The sequence below is a fragment of the Carassius auratus genome, chromosome 34 (assembly GCF_003368295.1).
Source record: "Carassius auratus strain Wakin chromosome 34, ASM336829v1, whole genome shotgun sequence".
NCBI lineage: Eukaryota > Metazoa > Chordata > Actinopteri > Cypriniformes > Cyprinidae > Carassius > Carassius auratus.
In genome coordinates, this window is record NC_039276.1 from 6,713,845 (window position 1) to 6,740,207 (window position 26,363).

At 37.3% G+C, this 26,363-nt stretch overlaps 1 protein-coding gene across 3 annotated transcripts; it reads left to right on the top strand.

The window, feature by feature from the left end:
• LOC113053029 (zinc finger protein Helios-like) lies at positions 1-26,363 on the top strand. 3 transcript variants are annotated; one of them, XM_026217628.1, is made up of 10 exons: positions 1-50; positions 167-407; positions 1,835-2,013; positions 4,932-4,980; positions 10,901-11,005; positions 14,597-14,779; positions 16,494-16,661; positions 22,383-22,520; positions 23,170-23,298; positions 24,406-26,363. In XM_026217628.1, exons 4-10 carry the CDS (start codon positions 4,947-4,949, stop codon positions 25,107-25,109), a joined length of 1,461 nt encoding a protein of 486 aa, XP_026073413.1. In that variant the 5' UTR covers positions 1-50; positions 167-407; positions 1,835-2,013; positions 4,932-4,946; the 3' UTR covers positions 25,110-26,363. The 3 variants fall into 3 exon arrangements, with proteins under 3 accessions (XP_026073413.1, XP_026073414.1, XP_026073412.1); XM_026217629.1 differs by lacking the exon at positions 1-50 and having other exon boundaries at positions 144-407; XM_026217627.1 differs by lacking the exons at positions 1-50; positions 167-407 and having other exon boundaries at positions 1,396-2,013.

Sequence of the window (26,363 nt, forward strand, 5' to 3'; positions counted from 1 at the left end):
GGGTCATTGCATCTAGAATAGAGCAAATAATCGTAATAAAGACTTGTAATGTAAATAATTTTACAGTACTTTGTTATAACATAAGGTGTGAATATATTATAGCATGCCACGGGGTTTGGAATAACAGGTTTAATTCCAATTTCTCTTCTTTCTTGCGTTCCTATAGATACCTAAATACTGGAGATCATGCCAAATGCATTTAAAATGCAGAGATAAGGCGTCTAATCGATTACCGAGTAGCACTGCTAGATCCGTTTCTCTGAGTCAGCCGGTCGCTGCTGTCCGTCTGAAGATGGAGGAAGCAGGCGAAGGGAATATCGCACTGCAGCGGATACACAGTGTTTAGACGCTGTCTGGAACTCCATATCAGATGAGATGGATGTGTGGCACCCCTTCCACTGCTAAAGGTGAGCTGCCAAGGTTTTCCTTTCTCGGTTTAAAGGGTTTATGCGTCTGTGTATTCTGTGTTTTGACTGGTCCATGACGCGTCCGGACCAGGGTGCGAATTATGGGGGCGTTTGACCCCACCTATTAAAGGGCTGAACCCCAAAACACAGGTTAAAGAAAGTGTTTCTTATTTTTACGTGTATCTGTGTGTTTCAGCAGCGTTTTCAAACAACGTTTCAGTAACCAAAAAGTTATATTACAAGTTCCAAGAGCGTATAATACAAATCAGAGTGACCTAAATGTAACGTTCTGCTTGCGAACAGAAATGAGCCCTGCCGCTAATTGAGGTAACCATAGCAACAGGTGCTTGCTTGCACAAAACATAAATATTGTCATTATTCATGACTTGAAAATGTCGTACACTGGTCTGCGATTGTGAAAATATTAGTCGCTATCTGTGGGAATTCAACTGCTGAAATTTAGGGGGATTCATTTTGTTCAAAATAAAGAATAATTTGAGATTCGGGTTTTGGCGCCTCTAGCGCACATGACGTTACAGATAATCGTAAACTCAAAATTTTATGAAGAGTTTTTTTTTCTCCCATCCCAATAAATAAATACATTATATGTAGTCTATATACATCATAGGTACATCTGTATTAACGTGACAAATTATAATTGCACATTTTTGATCAAGCAGCTTTTGTTATGATTTTGTTTTATGCAAAAATTAAATGTAAACATAGGTTAAATAGTTGCGCACTCGAAGTAACGTGTACTGTAACATTGTACTTTAAAAGGCTTTTGAATCATTTAGCTACTTGCATGGAAAGCAGCAGCTAAATACTTTTAAGACCCTCTCCCTCATTTTTATTTTTATTGATGACACCATAAACCCCTATAATTCGCACTTTTATCAATACCTATTAATGACTCGTATTTGTAGATGAACGAATTAATTGCAGCATTCTTTGCGCATTAGAAGTAATGACGCGTCTGCCAAGAGTATGCATTTAAACTGAAGTGAATTAGCTTACTATCGGCTATGTGGCACATGAAGCATATAGCAAACTCGCACACAGTCATCTCGCAACCTTTACCGGAGTGTCAGACAGGTGGAAATATTGGGCTCTAAGCCTGTTGTAGGCAGTTCCCATCATTTCCTTATTTATGGCTTAATTCCCTTGGAACCGGTGGATCCAGTTGAGTAATCGCCTGAGCCTGACATCGATTGACCCAGGTGTTGAACAGGCACAGGTTTCACTTCACTATGTCAAAGCAGTTTCAGATCAGAGGAAGAAATCTAATAGTCGGGGGAAACGCGCTTAGACGCGTGTGAAATGGAAAAGCTGACGGGCTTGTTCAGCGTAAAGGAAGTCACCAAATCATACTAACCCAAGCTTGCTTCCTAACTTTTTTCTTCTTTTTTTTTTCATTTTGGTGCAAGATCGTCCCCTGTTTGTGACCAATATGTACTCCAGTTGAACATGACAGTCATCAGAGGACTTCAACACCACAGCAGAGACTGACAAGCCTCTGTCACCTGGAGATAATCGATTGTTTTTACGCAAGGATTTCGTTGGACACTTATTTGCGCTTTCACAGGGGGGAGACCAAAACAAAAAGGTAAAGCTTTCATATTTTATTGTTAATACCACGTCTTGTAGTTTAATTAAAGTCCGGAAAGACATTTTTCTGTATTATAATGCTGACAGTTAAATACATTTTGTCGTTGTGCATTAATACTGCTACATAGCTAAAGTGACAAATGTATATCAAATCTGTATTAATATCCGTTTATGGGTCAATAATGCGACTCTCATTTTTGCTTGGGTCTAATAACTTTATCAACAGTTCTTGTGTACACATCTTCTATGAGGAACATGTTTTCAGTGTTTTAATTTAAGTAATCTTTCTTTCTTTCCTTCTTTCTTTCTTGATATAATGAAACTTAAGAGATTGTAAAAAAATTAAAAAATAATAATAATTAGAAAGTGTCATCAACGTTCTTGAAATCATTGGTGTAATTCGTTTGGTAAGCCTTTTATTAGTATTTATTAATTATTCTTATAAAAAATGAAATTATTAGAAATAAATAATATTAATATTCAATATGAATATTAAATCATATTAAATATTATTTAACACAACAAGTCAGTGTGGCATAACCAACATGCAGGAAGCCATTTTGTTTTATCATAAAGCAGAGACCCCTGTAGACCCTCATAACTGTGGATCGTTTATTCTTCTTACATTTGATGTTTGCTTTGCCTTATTGATATTCCTCAATTTTGTTTAATTTTAACTTGGAAGAATATAGGTTGGAGTTTTAAATGTTATAAAACTTCAGTGAAAATAATGAAAATGTGGTGCAGAAAAAGTATTTTAGTAGTGTTTACTTGATGGTTATACCACATGACTATTATAAAAAAATTAAAAATTAAAAAATGTCAAAATATTATTTTGTTTAATACATCCAACCAACATAATTCCAAAGATTAAATTTCTAAGAACAAATAAAATGTGTTTTCCATTTGATTTTTAACAGTTGTCTTTTTTTATATAATTGCAGATGTCCTTATTCGTTATTGACCCATATAACATATATAACTTCCATTAAATCTCAAAGGAGTGTAATTAGGAATTATTTTTTAAATTAGGAAACAGATATTACTTGTATGTCGTCTGCTGATATTGAGGAATTAAGGGGTTGGTAGTGTAATGCTGTAGCACTGGATGAAGGCTGTGTGCACACGCGTGCCGTGATCAGTGTGCTCAGGCCCCTGGAGAAGTGCGGCACCATATATAAGACCAACTTCACTCCTGATGCTTTGCATGACATTTCATCACACTGTTGTTGTTTTATGCATTTAATTTGAAGGTTAATTTCCATCTAACAATTTGGGTGTATTTCCATATCAAGAAACTTTAATTTGTGTCTTGTTTACTTCATAAACTTTGATCAGGGTCAGAGTATCCAGGTGCATTTTTGTGTAATGTCAGATTATTCCTCATGATTTATGGAATTTCAGGAAAGATGGTTCATGATATCGTGTGATTCCGGACTTAATGAGGGCTGTTTGGGTATCAAACACTACTTTTATAGTTAACTGATGTATTGGTTTTTAATGCAATATGTGTAAATTAGGGTTATTAATGATTTGCTATGCTTTGCATAGATACTTATGTAAGAGTGCAGAGCAGAGAAATTATTGTATTATTCTATTTTTCAAACTGTTGTTTTCTGTTTTGAGCATTTATTTAGATTTTTTATATAAAGCTACTTAATTGGTTGACATTCCCTTAATAGGTTTTGAAATACTGTTCCAACTGAATTTTGTTCGTACAAATACTACGTCAGTGCTTTATGGGCTAAATCATAATTAGTTATTAAACATTTTAAAGTTGTTTAATATAGAAAATACATTTCCAAAACTGATCCAGTGCTTGTAAATTCCCTACTCTGACATAAGTGAGGTTCTGTAAGGATAATTTGGGTCTTGGTCCATAGATTTTGTACACATTATGAGCCATTTGTGCACTTTCCATCTATCAGCAAAACACAAACAGTGTGCAGTAGCTCTTATTTATGATACTGTCCTAATAAACGTCATGGAATTTCTCGTTTTATTTGTCACCATTATTAAAAATGACATTCCTCCAACTCTGTTCTAGAGTGCTAAACCAGTAAACGCATTATTATTGCTGTATGATCAGTTGTCTTTGAAAAAATGTAAAGATTTTTATTTTATTAATGACTGTGCTTTAATGTATGCCTAAGATTTATTGTTTTTGTTTACTTTAATTCAAGCTGTTTAAGTTATAGAATATGTTATATCTTTGCTAAACGTGTTTCTGTCCAGCAGTGAGGTTAGTTTGATATGACCTGATGGACGTTATTCATTCGATGAGGCATTACTGACATTATTTTCACAGCTCACTTGCTCTGTCCAGGCATTTAATTTAAGACATATATTTCAATAGAAGGACCTGAAAACATGACCATTTTCACACTTTGCATGTATCTCTTTTTGCCTAACCAGGAAGTTGTCACTTCCCTAATGCTTTACAAGACAATTTAGAAATGTTTTATATAAAACATGTTTAACTGTTTTGAGTATACACATCAGTAATACGGTTGCATACAGTTCAGAAGAGCTAAAAATTGTAACAGAAAAGTTGAATATGAGGAATCGTACATTTGTGTATGTTTGCACAGCAGCTTGTTTATGTCCCTGTGATATTGGTTTGCTGATTTGGAAATTAAAATATATCACAAAAACTGTCGACTTTGAACGCCTAGAGTTTGTACCTTGGTGTTATATAATTTAAGATGCAAATAAAAATTTTATATAATTTCTTAGTCACTCCTTTCTTTTTAAATACCTTCTTATTCTCTACATTCAGTTTCAGGAGATATTTAGATATTCACAACAATTACTTAAAGAAACCTGTGCCAGTAATGTTTGTCATATAACCAATTTTACAATAAAGTGATGCAGAATAATACAGAATCTAATGTATAACTCATCTTCATTCCACAGTTCTGCCCCCTGAATATGGACATGGAGGCATCGAATGGCTATATTGCAAGTGAGTACGGTTTTTTGCATATTGCCATATTCAAGTAAATATAAGCAACCTTTATTAAGCACATAAAAAGCATCTTAAAAGGCATTTTTGAGGGATTTCACATGCCTGTCATGTTAATTAAAAAATGTTTTTTATTTTCTTTTACCTTTGGTTAAAGTAAAAAAATGTGACGTTGGAGAGTGTTCTTTATGAATTATGTCTATTGCATGTATTTTGAGTTTTATTTGTTTATAGATTTCCTCAGTGTTGCCTGCTATATAATTATTATATGGGAGAGCTAACGGAAGACATTGAAACGTAAACGGAAAAATAATAGCACAGTAATAGTTTAACTGTAATCAATCAGAGCACATACAGACCTAAAATATTCAAGCAGTTCCACCATCACAGAGATTTTATCATATCACCTGCTTCTCTCATGCTGGGTTTGTGTATAGCACACACTTCATTGGGCTTAGACTTGAGCGCATTGATTATGTCTTTTTTCTCTGATTCCTTAAAAATGAGTTTCACATATTTGGATCGAGGTTTATCGAGGAATGCTTTTGAGTTCGATATACTGGTCAACTAAAAGCTTACATTTTTTGCAATGCAGACATAATTTGGTGCATTATTGATGACATGATTTATTTTAGATATGCTGTCTAAATCCAGCAGCACTGTGGGAGTTTGTCTTGCAGCTGTAAGCCAGTTCTGCTTTAAGAATATGTGCAGTAGTCAAGCACTCGAGCTGCCCCCAAGATCCTGTTTAAAAGCCAACTGCATCGACTCTTGGCTCCTCTTGAATTTGGTTATCTGGACGGGGCTTCAGTACCAGGTGCACAGTGGTACCTCCAAGCCTGTTCACTCCCCCTACAGATTCCCTCAGATGGAACATGCTGATAAAACGTCCCTCGTCTAAAAATAAATAAAAAAAAATAAAATCTTGCAGGTGTCTTGGAAAATGAAAAGTTTACAGTTTAACTTGGTTCCATAGACTTTGAAAGGCTTTTTTCCTTTCTTAAAGGGCTTGCTATATTTAAAAACACGATTGAATACTGATCCACACCTTGTTTTTGAATAACATTATCACATTTAGAGTAAAAGATAACAACGTGTGCATGGCGTTAAACTGTGTGTTTTTACACATTTTACTTTTTTCTTTATAACCGCTTACTAATCTTCTTTTACAAAATTTGGGAATACTTGAACAGCACCTTGGTTTCTATTTCCTAAAAAAGACTTGAGTCTTAAGATTGTCCATCTCAGATCACAGGCTAATACTACCACCTTTTGTACAGTAAACTGGCTTTGATATGCTAATAAGACCTTGTCCACTTCAGCTTGTCCTTTTAAACAAGAGCAATTCAGTGGTGGCAGGTGGTGAGGAGCGTGAGGGGGAATGTGTTTTGTGTTTGATGTGGAAGGATGGTTTGGAGGTGTGTGGACGGACAGGATAAACCTGATCCACGCTCGAACTTTAGCATCTACGACATGCCACAACCAATCGCTCTGTTTCCTGGGAGAAGCGATCCTGTTTAAAACTCCTCTTTTTTGGTCTAGTATCGCCACTCTGACACAGAACCTGCCTCCAAGCTCCACCCCCGCTACTGGAAAAGAGCCGCCGGCAAACATGATGCACGAATCACTTCAGTGTCATCCAGAACTTAAAGTTAACATGAATTCTAAATAGACCATATTAATATGTTTTTTTTTTTTATCATTTGATTCAAATATATAAATTTTTAGTTAAATTGAACTTTTTCCATTATTCAACATCCACTTTTTATGCTTCAAACAAAACATGATGAATATATATATAAATATTATAGAAAGATATTATAGAAAGTCACACTTGTTGTGTTTCCCATTGACTTTAACCCGTGGGCCACTATTGAAAACACCCCCAATTATTTTCCTCATTGATCCACTTAAAAAATAGTGCATGGAACAGTCCATTCTGTAGGTTGCTGTTTGATTGGTATACACACAGTTTTAGCGAATGAGTGAATCGGGATCTGATTCTGACTCAGCAGTGGCACAGGCCAGACCTGTAGTCACTCCAGTAGTCTCCAAAGAGCCTACGGATTTTCAGCATGCATCACTTCACGGGGGAAGATGGTAGCTTTATTAATATAAACTGTATCCTGTAGGCCGTCATTACAAAAGAGCTCTCGGCCCATCAACAATCATATGTGTGGGAATGTCAGTGTGGTTTGTAGAACAAATTAAACAACGTGGAATCATTGTAAAACTTTGAAATCCACATATTAAAGTGCAACAGAGATTGTTCATGTGATAGCAGAGCCTTGATCAAAAGTGTCAGTAAAGACATTTATTATGTTTTCTATTAACGGGTTCTAGTTCATATAACTCCTGCTCTTTTAAACATTCTATTTATCAAATAACCCTGAAATAAAAGTATCAGCATTTCCAAAAAAAAAAAAAAAAAAGTACTAGACAGTACAACTGTTTTCAACATTGATAATAATAAATGTTTATTGAGCAGTAAATCAGCATATTTCTGAAGGATCATGAGACAATGAAGACTGTGGCAATGATACTGAAAATTCTGTATATATATATATATATATATATATATATATATATATATATATATATATATATATATATATATATATATATATATATATGGTGTGTGTGTGTGTGTGTGTGTGTGTGTGTGTATAAGTTTTAAAGACAAACTGTGAGTCTTTAAACATGCACAGGGTAATAAACTTGTAGCGTGCACTTGACATTAGAAATGATATTTATCATGTTTGAGTTTAGATGTGGGATAAGAGAGTGGTTTCAGTCGCTACTGTACAAGAGTTTAGTTTACTCTCATAGATCCCTTATCCTGAGAAACTTTCTCAGGCCGGGGGGCCATCAGACACAGCGCTCTGTTATGGAAAATCCTCCCCCCGGCCATCGCTCAAATCGGAGTGGCTGCTTGTTTCCCGTTGTCAAGGGACAGCAGGTTACCTGAGATTTCCCTCAACCCCGGCACTGTAACCAGAGACGTGCTTTGGGATTGTGTCATTGGCTGCGTCTCCCTGAGTTGCTCTCCCTGTCAGAATGACAGTGTCTGTCTGCCAGCATGACCGCATAGATATCTGTCGCCTGGTATACCTCAAAGGCCCTCATTTACTGATCCATTTACTTTTATCACAAATGTAAAACTTTTAAAGGACATGAAAGTTAAAATAGTTTGGGAATCAGAAAAGGACCTGTTGATTCACAAAAAAACCCAGGCAAATGAATCATTAAAAAAGCCATGAATACTGTTTTAAAGCCCTTTAGCAGACTGACTCTGCTACCCAACAAACCTGTTTGAAGGAGGGACTGACTAGATTTAGTACACTGGTTAGAGATATAACAGCCAGCGTAACTGTGACATCCAAGGTACTTTCCAGACATAATTGTGAAGTTCAAGGAATGATCTAGGTGTATGCATAATGCAGACATTAAGAGCCGTCTAATGTTGTTGTCGTTGTATTGAGTGTTTGGCTCTGAAGGGGTCAGTGGGTAATGGGATCAGGGAGCAGGAATTGCTCCCCCTGAGTGGACGTGCTGAAGCCATATTATATCTCGAAGCCGGTGTGTGGCGGGTGCTGAGAGATGAGGAAATCCAATCTGAATCTTAAGGATGTGGCTGAAAGCTTAACAAGCTCTCCCCACATGAGATGATGGCACACTGTCTCTGTAAACTGAAGTGTTTACCTGACCCTAGAGACATTTCAGCTCTGGTAACAGAGATGGGTGCTATTAAAAGCGTTTAGTGTATACACTACCTTAAAACCACTGGATATGTTGCTATCCTTTACCAAGTTATCAACGAGTATAATGAAGGATCATAGAACATTTTAAATGGATGTCTCTTAAAGTATTAAAAAGTGCAGAAACTGAATAGAAGCCGTTGTTGTGTGAATTAATCAGTCAGGTTCATTCAGTCATTTTGCTATTTTGTAAATATTATTTGAAATATTTTTTTCATATTTTTTTCATTATTTATCATATTTTTTTATGATTAAATCCATTTATTTAGATGGAATCTAATCTTACCTGAAAAATGTTTAATTCAGTAACTGTATTATATAAATATTTTATATGCATTATTACATTATGTGTCAGTATTATATAATACAATTAAAAATCAGTTCAATAAATCAGTTAATTTAGATTAGCTTTAACGTTAATCACATTTCTTAGTTTAATAGTTTACATTATTATATTATATATTATATATTTATGTTCTAGAGTAGTGAACAAAGAGTGGTAGGATGCAGAATACAGTAGATTTGAGTTTTAAACAGTGACTATACAAAATACTGTGACTAAGTAAATGTGTTTCACTTGATATATTGTGTGAACACTGTATCAGCCAATCACCATCTCCGATCAGAACTGTAATAGAGTTGTAAACAGTAGATTGCTTTAAAGGGGGGGTGAAATGCTCGTTTTCACTCAATATCCTGTTAATCTTGAGTACCTATAGAGTAGTACTGCATCCTTCATATCTCCAAAAAGTCTTTAGTTTTATTATATTCATAAGAGAAAGATAGTCTGTACCGATTTTTCCCGGAAAAACACGAGTGCCTAGAGGCGTGACGTGTGGGCGGAGCTAAAGAATCACGAGCGCCAGTAGGATTTTGTGTTGAGCGAGTCTGGAAGCTGTGACACAGATCCAGAGGCTGAAATTTAACAAGAGCAGCATCAGCAAAGGCTTCTCTATGTGGTATGTACTGAAACTGTATATATTTGCTTAGCGGTTTTGGAAAATGACTAAGTTCCACTTTGTTGTCTTTTTTTTTTTTTTTTTTAAGCTGTACATGTGGAAAGTGCAGTTTGATAACAACATCGCATGTTGTTTACTTGATGTGCTTATGCGCTGATAGCTAAGTTCACAACACAGAGATATTTGAAGCAGTTTTACTCGTGCAGTTTGATGACAACCTCGCATGTTGTTTACTTGATGTGCTTACACGCGGATAGCTAAGTTAATAACACAGAGATATTTGAAGCAGTTTTACTCACCGCCTGCGATTCCAACACACGATCGTGACCCTTTTTCGTTGGGACTGCATTATCCTTAATAAATAAACGATACGCAAATCCAGCGTCAACCTGGGCCTTGTTTGTAAAACAAGCATCTTCGAAATGCAGGGAACAAACACAAACACTTGCACAACTCCGTTGATGCTCTGTAAAAATAAACTCCATCCACTGGTCCCTTAATGCTGTTTTTTTTTTGGGGGGGGGGGGGGGGTAATCTGTGCAGGGTTGTCTTGCCCTGGCAACCAAAAACACACTCCTTTTGTGACATTTCGCGACGCTCTCACTGTGATGAGTGATTGTCTGTGCACAGCCTCTCTCTGCTCTGCTCTACGGGAGCGCGCGCTCTTCCGGCAGACGCGCCCTTAGCACCCATATAAGGAAATTCCGCTCCATCTAACGTCACACAGAGCCATACTCGAAAAAAACTTTCCGAAACTTGTGACAAACCAGAAGGAGTATTTTTGGAACAGAAATACTCCTTCAAACGTACAACTTAATTTTTGAAACTTTGTCCATGTTTAGCATGGGAATCCAACTCTTTAACAGTGTAAAAAACTCAGTATGCATGAAATAGCATTTCACCCCCCCCTTTAAAACATATAACAAAACAGTATTCAGTAGTTCAGTGTTCAAGTTTTGAACAGTAAAGTACAGCTGAAAGTATATTTGAGTAATAATTGACAGTAAGAAATACATCTAGAAGAGTTATCCTTGATTCAGTTTCTTTTATAACTGATAATCTCCAAGTGCAGTGATTATGAAATGTCTTCCTTGAACTGTCTGCTTGTATAGATCTGAGTTCAGAGCTTCATTTAGCCACAATAGCTGCGCCGCCTGGAGCAAGGCGATGTCCTCAGTGCACTTGTTTCTGTCTGTCTCCTAGGTAACGGCAACTGCTCTCCCAGGAAGGAGAACTCGAGAATGCTGGTGGACCTGTCGACCAGCACACCCAATGGCCAGCGTTCCCAAAGTCCTAATTCCCCTGCTGGTGAGTAGGCCCGTCTTCTAACAAGTCCACTCCCAGCAATGCATGTTCTCATTTGACTTTCTTAGATGTGGTGCATTGATTAGATTATCTTAAAGGGATAGTTCGTTTCTATTATCATGAAGCCTACTCACCCTCATGCATTCTCAGACAAAAGCATTACCCTATGGTACAAAAGGTAAAAGGTACTCATATGTGTTTTATAAGGTTTATTTTTAAAGTACCATTCAAGGTACTTATATATACCATTTGGTGGGGGGTACAAAGAGCTTTTAGCTTTTGTACCTTAGGGTAATGTTCCAGTGACAGCTTTTTACCTTATTCCGAACCTGTATGACATTTCTTTCCTTTCGTGCCTCACAAAAGATCATAACTGGAGCCTTTTAAGCTTCAAAAAGGAAGCAACGTTTTGAAATGTAGGCCATATGACTGTATCTTATGTCTGTCAAATGATATAATATCTTTATGTGAGGAAAAGGACACAATTTCAGTCATTATTCAATGAAAACATCTCTCACAAACGCACCACATTCATAAGACTTGTTTTGAATGATTTTTTATCAACTCATTGACTCTTAGATTTAGTTGCAGCAGTTGTCATGTTAACAGCTTAATAAGGGAGGAAGATTATCAGTAAATGTTTTTCACACAAAGCTTTTATATGGCTTCAGAACATTTTAAATATGGCACTCGTGTCATATGTGGAATATTTTTAGTGCCTGAAATAAGACAGTGAATGATGACAGGATTGTCATTTTTGGCTAACCGTCCCTTTAGCATTAAGAATAAGAAGTACAGTATCTCACTTTTTATTGCAAAAGATCTTAAAAAGGAGAAATGAGTGCGCATCAGCTTGCAAGGGACAGAGGAAGGACCTTTATCTTGCAGTATAAAAAAAAAGACCTTTATCTTGCAGTATAAAAAAATAGAAGTTGCACTTGCAGCTTTATCTGTGATCTGACGGGATAGGCCCAGTCTGTGACATGTCCCTTCCTCAAAATCAACTGCTGGTTTGATGGAGGGCTCGTCAGCATGAGCGTGCATACTGAGAAAAGGGAAGCTCTTGCCACTGAAGGATGGAGGTGCAGACCATGATCCCAGATGGAGATCGTTCTTCTAGATAATTTATTGGTCATGTTGCACAGGACGTTGAGAAACATGTTACTGGGTAAAGAGAAGTTTAATCTACACATTTGGTTTAGTTAACCCCATGCTTGCACATGGAGGTGGAGGGATACAGACTCCAATATATTATTCTGTGCAGAAAGTACTCGAAGGATAATATCATATACAAGGGTTAGACATTGCATTTTGACATAAGAACTTTCAGCAAATGTGAAATTTAATAGAAAAAACGAAAGAGACCTGACACATTATTTATGCATCTATGTCGGTTTACTCTGCTTTTGTCATGTGAGCCTGTTAGTCGCTGGCTTGGGTGTATGTATCCTCAGCACTGAGTGTTTTGTTCTCATTCATTTCCTTTGATCAGTTGATGATGATTCTGTATGTTGTCCCGGCAACCGTTTCAAGTTCACTCAGCTGCAGCCATCATAAACACTCCATAACGTGTATGCTAGATATAGTTAAACCACAGGCAGCTGTTTTCTGTCCTCAGTGATTGACAGAATGGACATAGAAATTGGAAAAATGTATATATTTTACAATAAGGTAATTTTGTTCAATTGTGATGCGTTGACAGGATTGCACCACATTTGCATTTGTGGGTATAGATTGAGCAAGTTTTTATTTTGTGCACCGAGGCTTGCCATTCGCCATGCGAGTCATACGTGTTCCTTTGAAAGTGGAGATCGCTTGTGCAATATTAAGTTTGTGCGCTTGTAATACTTCGTTGGAAGTGCCAGCGGGTGAAGTGAGGGTTATCGTGTGGCACTGCCACATAGCTATGTGAACCTGCATGTTATTGTGTGTAAACCGTTTCTATTTTGACAGTCATTGTTCTTATATGTATAGCTTTATTTGGAAGGGATTTTTGTAACTAATACGAATGGGATGGGGTCTTATTAGTTAACACCAGGGTGGGAGTGTCTATTTGATTTGGGCGTTTCAATAGGTCATGTGCTCTAATGTGGCATTTAAAAAAATATTTATATTATGTTTTTATTATTATTATTATTATTATTATTTTATTTTTTTATACCAATTATTACAAATTATACCTAAATATTTTTGGAATACTTAAGATTTATAACTTATAATTAACATTTATTAGTAGTTTGGAATAATTAATTAATTTTATTTATTTTTTATTATGTTTTTGAAAGAAGTCTTTCATGCTCACCATGCATTTAATTGATCAAAATTACAATAAAAACTATTGTGAAATATTATTAGAATTTAATAAACTGTTTTATTTTTTTATTTTATTTTTTACAATATAATATAATATATTTATGAATTATAATATAATATATGAATTAATGGAGACATTTCTTATGGATTTTATCAATTTTCCATATGATGATTACTTGAGTCATCAGCTGTTTTACCTACAATTACAAGTTGGCAAAAAGGAAAATCTATAATTAGGTTGCACCGGGGTGCACAATGACAAATTTAGCTTTAGTTACAGTATTCCAAAGTTAATACAAATTTAGGAGAAGTCGAAGACAGTGGGTAATTTGCTTCACAATTTTTACCAAAATTGTATGAGAAAAAAAAAAAAAATGCAATTCTGACAAGAATAAAATCACAGAGTTTGTGAAACACATATTTATCTCAGCAGGGAAAACGAGTCTCATCCGAATAGCGTTTATGAGTGAAATTGCTCTGTTGTGAGCGTCTGCAAAGATTGGGAGCTGCTGACCTTTTTTAGGGGGATCAGAGAGATTTCAGTCATACTCTTAGACTGTGACTCAAACCTAGTGAAGCAGAAGAGCGCTTTGCCTGAGGGACAACACTCATACAGACGGGAAAGACGGAGGTGACTCAAAGCTTAGTCTTAAACTCTTGCCCAGAGATTAAACTCGCGGTGAAATTACAAACAGGTTTGTCTGGATGGCGCAGAAAGCTGCCTGCTCTTTTTCCACCTGTCGTGAAACCTGGAGAGTGTGCGTGGTTGAGACGGAAAACTTGAGGGCCAGGCTGTCGCGTGTTTACGTGTCGCTATGTGTTTATGCGTCCCTTTGCATGTCTATTTTTGTCACGCTCTGTGTGTCTGCGCATGTGGGGGTGGCCTCCCTGGAGGTGCATGACAGCCTGTGTGCTGCGATAAATGGAGAGGCTCGCTCAATCCAGACCAAAGCACTGTCCCACCTCCTCTACACGGTCTCCCACTGTCAGTCATGTAGAACTCCACCTGCCCACCGTTTGCCTCGCTACACTAGAGACTACAGCTGCGTCTGCCTTTCTTTCCTGTTTGCTGTCATCCCGATGCTGTTATCGTGTTGGAGGACAGATTTCTTGGTCACTGTGCTGTCATAGTAACCAGTGATTTCAAAAGAGTATTAATTCACCCTTTAGTTCTCGATCACGTGTGTGGAAAGTACTGGAGCTCCTGTAAGTGGGCGATGGAGACTGACTTTTGTGTTTAACGGTTGAAAGCTTGTTTAAAACTTGAACGTTTTCTTACAGCACGCACAATCAAACAGGAGGAAGGTACTGAGGAGGAGACAGAGAGAAGGCTGGATGAGGCGGGTCACAGCGGTGAAGAAGGCTCTGGATTGGAGGAGCCCATGATTGACAGCCCAAATAACTCACAAGATGCTGGGCCAGGAACAGAAGGGCATAATGAGACCGGGATTAGACTGCCAAATGGTAAATATGATCAAATTTAAAAAAAATAATAGGAAAAATATTTAGCAAAGTAACTTTCCAAATTCCAAATATCAATGATATGTGTGTCTGTGTGCTTATAGCCAGAATATATTTCAGTCAGAATACATATAATGAAATGAAAGTGTGGTAACCTTAAATAAAATGGAGGTTTAGACGATTAAATATGCATTATGTATTTTTTTAAAGATAGAAGGCCAATGTTTATTTTTTATAAAAGTCCATCTTTCGAAAAAGCACCATAATCCCACAATTCAAAGTGCAATTTATTTGCCTAAATTCATTGTGACACTTCTCAAGTAAGTTTCGACAGAACACATTTCACTGACTTCCCATTAAAATAGCAAAGCCCTTTCGTGACCAAGGCTTGTCACTCATACGTTCTTCCTTTTTTTAGTGTTAAAAGGGTGTGGAGCGGGTAGCTGTTCTGTAAGAAGACAATAGTTAAGACTAGGAATTATTCTCAGGGAAAACATCACAGGAATCCTCCACAACCTGTTCCCAAGCCCAGGGCTGACATTGACACTGCCAGACAACACGCTAACAGGACAGCGTCATATTTCGGTTTTCCAGGTTCATATCCGCTCAGAAATGAGAAAGGTTTAATCAAGCCATGGCAACATCATGGTGCTCAAGTTGGGGTTAGAAAAAAACCGATGATCAAACTTTTTATGTTGCCATCAAACGTGTTTTAAAATCACAGGCTATTTTTAGAGCAGGTCTAATGCATGAGTAATCCAATTAATTCACCATAATTAGGTTCATAATCAAAAAAGAATTGTATCAGATAGATTTGGTACTTATCATACCTGTGAAAAAATATATTTTTTTAATTCTTTAGGTCCTTAGTGTATATATATATATATATATATATATATATATATATATATATATATATATATAATTTGTTTTTGTAAAGTTATTAAAATGTATTTGTGTATATTTACTCAAGATGAATCTTTTCAATCTGACAAACATTATTTTAACCAAACAGTAATTTTAACCAAGTAAACTCAAAATCTATGTGGAATTAAGAAAAAAAAGACAATAAAAATATAGATACTTTCAAGTTAAAGACATGTTTCAATCAACTAAATGTATTATCATTCCAAATTCTCTGTACGATTTTTTTAAATGTTAAAATTAATATGTAACATATTTTCAGTCAAAACAATAATATTGTGAAATAGTACATTTTAAAATATAGGTTTTATATTTGAATATATTTTACAATGTTATACGTTTGAGGGTGAAATTTACATTTTTAAATTTTTAAGTAATGTATTTTATTTTTTATTAGAATTTATTTATTTAGCGTTCCTGTAGCTCAATTTGTAGAGCATTGCGCGGTTGGAGGTTCAATTCCCCGGGAACACATGATACTGTTGGTAAAAAATTGATAGCCTGAATGCACTGTAAGTCGCTTTGGATAAAAACGTCTGCTAAATGCATTAATTTAATTTAATTTAATTTAATTTAATTTAATTTATGACATGATAACCTATGTAACCAGCAGTATGTGTCTATGCAAATGCCTTGAGATTTTTTTGTGAATCTTTTGGGGGATGACAAATGATATTGAACACTGCAGTATTTAAAAGTTTTTTTTTTTTTAATTTTTTTTTTTTTACATTAACTCTACAAGTGATCAGCAAGTGTCTCTTGTTCATGACTCTGTTCATCCTCTGTCCATCAGGTGACCGGCCGTTCCAGTGTAACCAGTGTGGGGTTTCATTCACTCAAAAGGGCAACTTACTGAGGCACATCAAACTCCACACGGGAGAGAAGCCCTTCAAATGCCCGTTCTGCAGCTACGCTTGCCGCCGCCGTGACGCCCTGACCGGACATCTGCGCACACACTCAGGTCAGGCTCCCACAGCTCTATGCAATTACTATAAGAAGACACATGCATGGGCAGTAGTGTGGTATTAATGTGTGCCATAGCCTAGAAAACAATTGTGGTTCTGTGACATGCTCTGGAAAAAGGGACGTGCATAGAGCAAACACTGCTGTGAGGCCACCTAGGACATGCTGTTGTGTTGCCTGCAAGTCTTGCGCTTCACCAAAGGAAATGATCTCTTGTCAACCAAAGGAAAGTGTCGCTTTGGTGAAGCATCACTCTCTAACCCACTTTCATATCAGCCCACCATCAGTTGTCTAGTCCTCATCATTAAAGATCCGGGTCATATGATACCATCAGCGCTCGGCTCGGAACTTCACGAGCTGTCACTCAGGGACGGCTTGTTTAAAACGCACAGGGAGAGCTGGAGCGACCTATCACTCTCATCGTGTTTTGCTGCCTTTTTTCGTCTTTTGTCATTTCCTGTTTTGCAGCTCTAATCACAGCACAGGGATAGCACAGTTTTTAGGCCATGCAGCTGATGTCTGTGGTGTCCTGTTTTTGTGGCCAGAATTTATGAAATAATTCTTAAAGACATAGCTACATTTTGGTTTCACATATGCGCTGATGGTCACAGGCTTTTTAGGGCTGATGACCACCATGCTTTTGTTCACGCAATTGACTGAAGTTGCTTCTCATGATTTTATAAACCATTTGATCCAAGATATGTGCTTAAATATATTTGAAATGGGTCCTTTGATCTTGGAATTGATATAATTACGTATTAAATAAATTCTCGTTGTGTATTATAAAATGTTTTTGTTTCATTTATTTGATCAAAAATACTATTAAATCATTAATATTGTAAAATAATATTACAATTTGCAATAACTGCTTTCTGTTTTAATATATTGTAAAATGTAATTTATTCCTGTGATCCAAAGTAGAAATTTCAGCAGCCATTACTTAAGTCTGCAGTGTTACATAATCCTTAAAAAAACATTATGATATGCTGATTTCTTTGCAAAACATTTAAATGTCCAAAAAAAAAAAAGGTCACTAAGTTCCTCTGTTTGTCTAATTTCATAGTTGTGATGACTATTTAATCATAGTCATGATAGAGAATGGGAAGTTGTACCCAGCCTGGTAGTATTGATTCTCAATCATTTAATAACTAACCAGCTAACTATGCAAAATTTGTGGTGTGTGTGTGTGTTGTGGTCTATCATATTGATATCAAATGTCAGTGTGAGAGCTTTTACCACCAAAGCCCACGCACCAAACTACCTCAGCATATAAACGTTTGTGGCCGATGAGAGTCATTAATTCATTTGCACATCCTTTTCTATAGGCATTGTGAGGAGGTGCCACAAGAAAGCTTTGTTCTACCACAGTGTGAGACATGTAGTTGTTGCTGGAGTCATTTTAATGAGTAATTCAAGGACTTTAGGAGCAATGCTGCCCAGGGCGGTCTCGCCCTTTTTGCCATAAGTCCATTTCCCATCTGCCTTCCCACCAGCCATTTCAGTTGGAGCAGAATGGGAGTGACTTTGAAGGTCTGATGAGGTCTTGGGCAGGGGGTGCCACATGAAGGACCTCTTCCTTTCTGGCCCTTGGAAACAAGAGGATTGATGGAAAACAGCCCAGGAAAGTTAAGTGAAGAGGAAGTAAAATCTTGCAAAGCTTTGGCTATCCAATCGTTTACAAGCGCCTGTCACTGGAATCCATATGCATGCACACAGACCACAGACGCGCTCTTAAAGATGAAACTGAAACAGCATATGTTGCACCACAGTTTTAGGCGTGTGTCATAATGTTGGTGACTTTGCTCTGGATGTTTTTGTCAGCTTAGTAAAATAAGAAATGTGATGTGAGTGGCTAGTGTTTGATTCAGGTAGTGGATGCTTTAAGCTGGGTTCATGTTGTTTAACTACCAGTTGAGTAACTTGAGCACTTTTGCTGATGCTCTACAATTGATAGGCATTTACTTGAAATGAAATGTCATCCTCATCTCACTGTTTCCTGTTTTCAACCCGAATGGATGCGGTTTAGAGGGCTTTAATGCAGCATTATGTGCATGAATTTGCATTTGAAAAAGTGCTTAGACAGGGAATTTTTTTTTTTTTTTCTGAATTGTCCAAACTTTGCTACAGGAACTCATAGGGTTTTGAACAGATGCTATTAATCGATAAAACTGCTGGTTGCATTTCTTTCACACTGTACGAGTTGGAATCTTTCTCTTCATCGCATATTAGCATGATTGCCTGTCCCAGACTTTACAGTTTGCAGGTGTTTTTGACAGTTCATTGAACCAAACAATTCAGTTCTCTTTTTTTCCATTTATAGCATAGATTTGTCAGTGTGGATTCGCTATATCCTGTATGTCTGCTCCAAGTCATTTCTGATGTGCTGTCATGCGCACAATTAAAATTATTATAAATATTCAAAGTGTGACAAAAAATGGCATTTTCAGAGCTGTCCCATCAGGTGAAACTGTACATTCACCCACTGACATATAAAGACCACAAGAATATTGACGTATAAATGTCTGCACTAGATCCCCTTGATTACCTGACATTTGCACATTGACATGAAGACAATGTTTATGAAAGATTGTTTAAATGTAATAATAATAATAATAATAATAAGCAAATTTAGGCATTCTTCATAGTTGACATGGTGTGACAGTTCACGTGAATGCTATATAAGCATATATATTTTTATAGTATGTGTATGTTTATATTATTATATATATTTTTTTTCTTCTAATATTATATATTCTAATATTTCAATTGATAATCATTTGTATATGAAGAAAATAATATTATAAAACACTTTATGTGGTTTTATTAATAAAATAAAGATTATAAATTATTTTATACTACTGTACACATTATTGAAATTTCATATTTTAACATTTAAAAAATATATATTTAGTTTTATCTTTAAATTACAGCTTAGTTACACTGTTAACAATTTCAACCCATTGAATCTAAAACTTCAGTGAAGTAGTTAAAAAAGAACATTATTTTCAGTTTTTGGTGTAATGAAATATGTTTATGCGGTTTAAGGTTTAAAAAACACATTATTTTCATTATTGTTTCTCCTCTATGCCCAGCCTTTCTAAAAATGCGTACATTTTTACAAAGCTCATCATTCTGAAAAGCGAGGTGTTATCTGATTGGCCAGCTATCCAGTGCATTGTAATTGCCCGAATACCTCAAGCGTGTGACGGAAATGTTACACCCCTTACCATACTGTGAAGCTGTGTCCTGGTGCGACGACACAAAACCAATAAAACCCATTACAAACAAGGCATTTTTTGCATCCAGTGAGGACTCTTTTTACGTGTTGCATTGCATATAGCACCGTGTAAACATAAAACCATGTCTGCATTTATGGGAGAAACGACAAACAATTAGCACTGCTCTACACTGCTCAAAATGTTTGAATGGTCAGTGGCAAATCCTTTAAATATGAAATCTTAATTACATGTTGTGAGTCAGCATTATCTGTCAGAACACCGGCATTGTAGGCTACTCTCCCTGGAAACTGCACGCATCTGAATATTTGGGTTGAACTGTTCTGGAACGGTGTAGTAAATACAACTTAACCACTGATTTCTAGTTGTGTCCTGTGCGAAGTATTTTCGATTTCACAATGTATCGACGACATGGCAGTGGCGGCAGCAAACAATACTACAGTGAGAATCAAGGTTACACCTTGTTTCTTTGCATGAACATTTAGGCGGCATTATGAAAATCTTCCCACACAGTGACGTAGACATGTGGGGGCATGTTTAAACAAGATGTTTTAGGAGGGCGTGGATGAGTCTTAACTTAAAGAATATCTCTTTGGGTTTGAGACTTTAGTCTTTGCAACTTTAGGGATCTTATTTATTCACAAACAGCCAGTAACACTCCAAAGAGTAAGGAAAACACACAAGTTTAGGATACATTGGATTCAAGGCAGACCGAAGCAATTTTGTTTTCTGTTACTATAATCCTTCCTTTCCCACAAAAGTGACAGGGCCTCTGTTGTATGACATGCGTTCTACACGTAAAAGGTCACTTCAACGCATCTCAGTCAGTAGCTGTGTCACTTTCACTGTTTGCTTCAGACTGAAAGCACTATGTCACTTTGAAAAGGGTTACCAAAAAGTGTAGGGGGTATTTTTACAATTGGCACACTTTACAGGTAGTCCCACATGCTTGCTAGTAACAGGTGTGAATTTTCATTATTTTCTCACGTGCAGTAAGAGGCTTGTTAACTATGTTCATACAGTATGACTCAATTCACTAGGCTGTTTTGTTTCACTGCCACACTCTTTATGAATAATTCTGAAAGTCCCTTTTACCAGTGGATTGACCACAGAGCTCAAAGCAGCCCCTGTCTCAAATTCAATTAGGTTTGTAGCTGACATAACAGAACAGCGCAGATGTAACGGTGGGCTATGTTCCGATTTGATACTGATGAGTGAATAAGAAAAACATGACAGCTAAATGAATGACTCAACCAATTGATGAATGAAGCTCGGAATGAATCAATAAACGAATCGTTCCATTAGCTTCTGGAAAACTCACATCTGTTTCTGGAGGCTAAGCATCGTCCTCCTCCTACTCTCCTCTGCCCACGATGTGTGTTCTTGTTGTGAAGGTTCTTGTTCCTTTTGCAGCTTTCTTGGGAGGTTCTGTCCCATTATCACCCTTGCACTGACCTAATCTTAGTGGAACTGACTGTGAATCACTTCACACCTTATCCGGCTGAGGAGAAACACTCACTCCATTACTGTTTATTGTTCAAAGAGACTTTCCAAGTCATCACTTTTGGCGCCAGTAACAGATGGATGATGATAAATCAACATCGAATACTACTACTAATGTACGTAATTCTATGGAGCTAACCCCCTCACCATGTTGTGGTGATTGCATCATCACGAAAATCTGTCTGTGCCCACTTTCTCACCTACTTAACTGGAGACTGAAACTCATTTGTGTGAGCGGTCTGAATGAGTTATTTTACATCTTAAAGGGGTCATATGACATTGCTGAAAAGAACATAATTTTGTATATTTATGGTAATGCAATATTTTTAAGTGGTTTAAGGTATAAAAACACATTATTTTCCAAATACTGTACATTATTGTTTCTCCTGTGTTCCACGCCTTTCTGAAACACGTTGATTTTTAAGCCAGACTGTCCTTGCAAAGTTGGAATTGCCCCACTTTATAGAAACAGACACGGCCATTGTAGGCTACTCTCACAGGGAACAGTTCTTCTCTTCCAAAAAATGCGCTGCACACATCTGAATATTTGGGGTGAACTGTTCTGGAACAGTGCTGTAAATACTACCTAACCACTGATTTCTAGTTGTGTCCTCTTTTGGAAAGCCAAACATAGTAGCTTCGCTTTCACAACAAAACAAACAGCGTCTCAACAACATGGCGCCGGTGGCAACAGCAAGAATAAAAGCTATGCCTTCTTTCTTTGCATGAACATTTGGGTGGCATTATGAAAATCTTCCCACATCGTGACGTGGACGTGGAGGCGTGTTAGAATGAGCCGTTTTAGGAGGGTGTGGTTGACTTTTATAAAGAATATCTCTTTGGATTTAAGTCTTTGTAACTTTACAGATCTTTTTTTATGCACAACGAGTTTGTAACACTCCAAAGAGAAAGGAAAAATTGAAATCACATCATATGACCCCTTTAATACTTATTTTGCTACTCTTTGATGTCTTTTTTAGTGGGCAAACCACACAAGTGTAACTACTGTGGGCGGAGCTACAAGCAGCGCACGTCATTGGAGGAGCACAAAGAACGGTGTCATAATTACTTGCAGAGCGTCGGCATGGACTCTACCTCCAATCCTGGACTGTATCCAGGTTAGTGTCTCATGACTTCACAGAGAATGTAAGATGATGGTTTCCGCCTCATTGATCTAGTGTTATTATGAATTATTGTGGAAACGTTTTGGTGACACAACAGTGTTCCACAAGCTTGCATGTTTCTCGGAATTAAAAAATTAAAAGAATTACTTCACGTAACATTTGTGGGGTACATTTTGTTGACACCAAGTGGTCAAGGTTTTGCTAATTAGCCCCTGTGTTATCTACGGTGTTTGATGACATAATGGTGTTCCACATGTTTCTTGAACACACACACAAAAAAAAAAATTAAAAATAAAATGAAACATGATTTACTTAAATTGATTTGCTTCAATGAAAATATATGGGGTACATTTTGTTGACACCAAGGGGTTTTGCTGGTTAGCATGGTAAGCCTCTATTGGTAGATGGTCCGAACCACACCATCTGACAGCAAGAAGCTCCTTTCTCGATTGAAACTCATTCAAAATTATAATTCTAGCTAAAATCATTGTTGTCTTGACAAATTGGATTCATAAAATTTACCGCTCGAACCAATTTGCCTGCAAAACCTATTTGACCTATTTTGAGATAAATGGGAATGCTAACAAATAGTATTTTGGACCAGCTTTGTTGATATGCTGAAATGTTTTATTGTTTTTACCAGGAGAGGTACCAAAGGAGCAGAGGCCACTAGAGTCAACTGGGATGGTGGCTTTCGACCGCCCTCCTGTAATTGAAAGACTGCAGGGGAATGTGGGTAAACGGAAGAGCACCACGCCACAAAAGTTTGTGGGTGAGTGTCACCTCAGCAAAAAATGTGGTTGAATCTACTGTATGCAACATACTGATCTTCAAAGTTCTAGTGGTGTAATGTAGGCAAGAAACATTTTCAACCTCACACATAAAGTCCCTGTATGTGCATAATGCAAAATGCAAATGATGTCTGCATTGCGTTTAAATCAGGTAACTGCTGAAAGTTGCTGAAAGAAAGCTATTCTAAAGCACAAGTATCTGACTTTTCTATCATTTATTCATCACTTCTAGATTACTTCCACCAAAATAATTGCAAATGTAAAAAAAAATCTTTAGTAATAAAAACTAGTGTCTTCTACTTTCTATAGGAGCAACAGTAATTGTGTCAGGCAAATAGGGTGGGGTTTAGTGAATTAGGAAGAAGCTATAATAGATCTATTTGAGAAAGTAAGTGTATTTGTGCTTATAAATAAAGACAGTGACTTATTTAAATACAGCACAGTACTGTTTCAGAGTATTTAGTGCCTGGTTAAACTGGAGTGCCGGTGGTTAGTGTGTAACATGCAGGTTTTGGCGCTGAAATACCACATGCAACCGTTTAATGAGCGCTGAGTTTCCACATGAAGGAACAGAGAGCAGAACTCACATTAAAAAAAAAATAATAATAAAGAGAGTTCAATTGTAATATAAGATCTCTTAAGAGAGAGAAATTATGTACACAGTAGCACGACTTTATAAGAAGCATTAACTCTAAACATTATTTGAAAAGAAACTCATTACATGCGTTGTAATGACAATATCTGCGGAAATCAAACTAAGTATTAAAGTGAAAGAGAGAGAGAAAAAATGGGTTTGAGTAGGAGTTTTTTTTTTTTTTTTTATTCTGTGGTTTTTGCACACCTGTGACTTTGCCATTGCTTTTACTGACTACGCCAGAGCAGTTTACCGCATCCATATTATGCAGGGGTTAAATTTTCTCACTTCAGTCTCCAAACGGGGCTTTCCATCATTAATGCAACAGAAACATAGTAACAGCATTTTAAATCCACTTTTTACAGTAAATTGCAAGGTTCGTCTATTTTTCAATCATTATGGAAAGTACTTTGGGACTGTTCCTAATATATCTTTTATTGCATTGTCTATTAAGGTGAGAAAATGGTTCGCTATTCGTACCCCGAGTTGAGCTATGAGATGGGCCCTAAGTATGACAAGGAAGCTGAGGTGATGCATGCGCAGTTGATGGATTACTTGGGCTCCGACTCCTTGAGGCCTATGGTTCATCACCCATCCCTCTCCATGGCTGAAGTGCTGCCTATGGTGAACCCGCTCTTCCATCCGATGTACCCGCTCGGCCCACGCATGGACCGTCCCAGCAGTCGAGAGGCTCCTCCACTGCCCCACCCGAACCCAGAGTTCTCTCACCCCACCAATGGCGCAATCTCCTTGGTGAGGCACAAGAATCCTCATGCGGCCCGAGATGGGTCCCCGTGCAACAGTGGACAGGATTCGGCTGATTCGGCACGGAGCAGCCCCCAGGACAAGCTCAGCGGCACCGGGCCCAGGACGAGATCAAGCCCGGGGTTTGCCCGGGCAGAGGAAGGCAGGGCGATAGACGCCAGCCGTATCGCCCCCAGGGACAGCATCCGCGTCTTTGGCCGCGAAGGCCAGGAGCTGAGGGTGTTCCAGTGCGAACACTGCCGCATCCTGTTCCTGGATCACGTCATGTACACCATCCACATGGGTTGCCATGGTTACAGAGACCCACTCGAGTGCAACATCTGTGGCCACTGCAGCAAAGATCGCTACGAGTTCTCCTCGCACATCGTCCGTGGAGAACACACCTTTCGTTAAGAATCCCACGCACTCTTGCAGTCAGTTTACCGCAGACACCATCAGTTTACTGCTGAAGCATTACAAGAGCACCAATCGGCAGATATATGAAGGTTTGGGTCCAATAGAAAGTTTTCACTTTGGAACTGTTTGAAGATTTTTGTTCTGGGCGAGGGGATGAATATGTTTGTTTTAAAGTTCTTTTTCATTTTTTTCACCTCACACAGAGATTATTGTTATATATGTACTGAACCTTCCAACAGAGCAGCTATGTGTTATCTAAAGTTGTGAAGTTTTTTTCTCTTTTATTTTTTTTTTGTTTGTCATCTGTATTACCTCGATGCATGCTGTCATTCTTGTTTCATGGACCTTGATCAATATTACAGGAAATACGAGCAAGCAGAGCTTAGTTTTGCATACAAAAAAAAAAAAGACGAAAAAAAAAATTGATAGCTTCTTGCTACTGTGGCTTCTTAGTGCCTTGCTGATGTTTTGAACGATTTAGCTTTTTATGGAGTGTTTTCTATCTTTTTAGCAGCTTTTCTCATCATTTGCACCCTTTTGATGAAGTTCCAGGGCGTATGAGTTGAAGTTTCAGTAATCGTTCTAATGTCCTTATATCGGTGCTATTCTGGTTTCACAAAAGCAGTCCTGTAGGTTGGCACAAATCTTTTCAGACACATTTTAATGAAGTGCTGATGACAATCTTGTAGATTTTAATAGGAGACAGTGACACTTTTGCCATGCTAAGGACAGATTAGTTTTCCATGCTGTGTTTTGCTGCTGTTGCACACTTACTATCATCTCTTGCGTTCTTATGCACTTCGCTGAAAACAGCACTGCAACATGCCTTGATAAACCTGTTTTTGCACTATTAGCTTGAGGCCTTGGGCGAAAATATGTTATTTCCCTGCTACTGATAAAGCGAAAAAAGGTCAGTGTGCATTTTAGCTAGTATATTGTCATCCGTGATTCAACAGGGAACAAGTCTGCACCTATATTAACATGCTTTAATAAGAGGGTTGCCATACTTTGATTGAAATCTGTTCATTTCATTCAGCCTAAAGACCAAATGCCTCATTCAGTCAAACTTCTCTTACTGTCTTGAGTGTTACAGCACAAGCTCAAAAAAAGAGTTTAGATTTACTTTATTTTTTCAGTCAACAAATGGACCTATGCATTTGTTATTGGGCTTTCTAAGAGCTGAGATCTGAAAAATGCACATATATGCACTGCATATGCATTTTTGGTTAGACTCCAGTTAGCTAATTCATT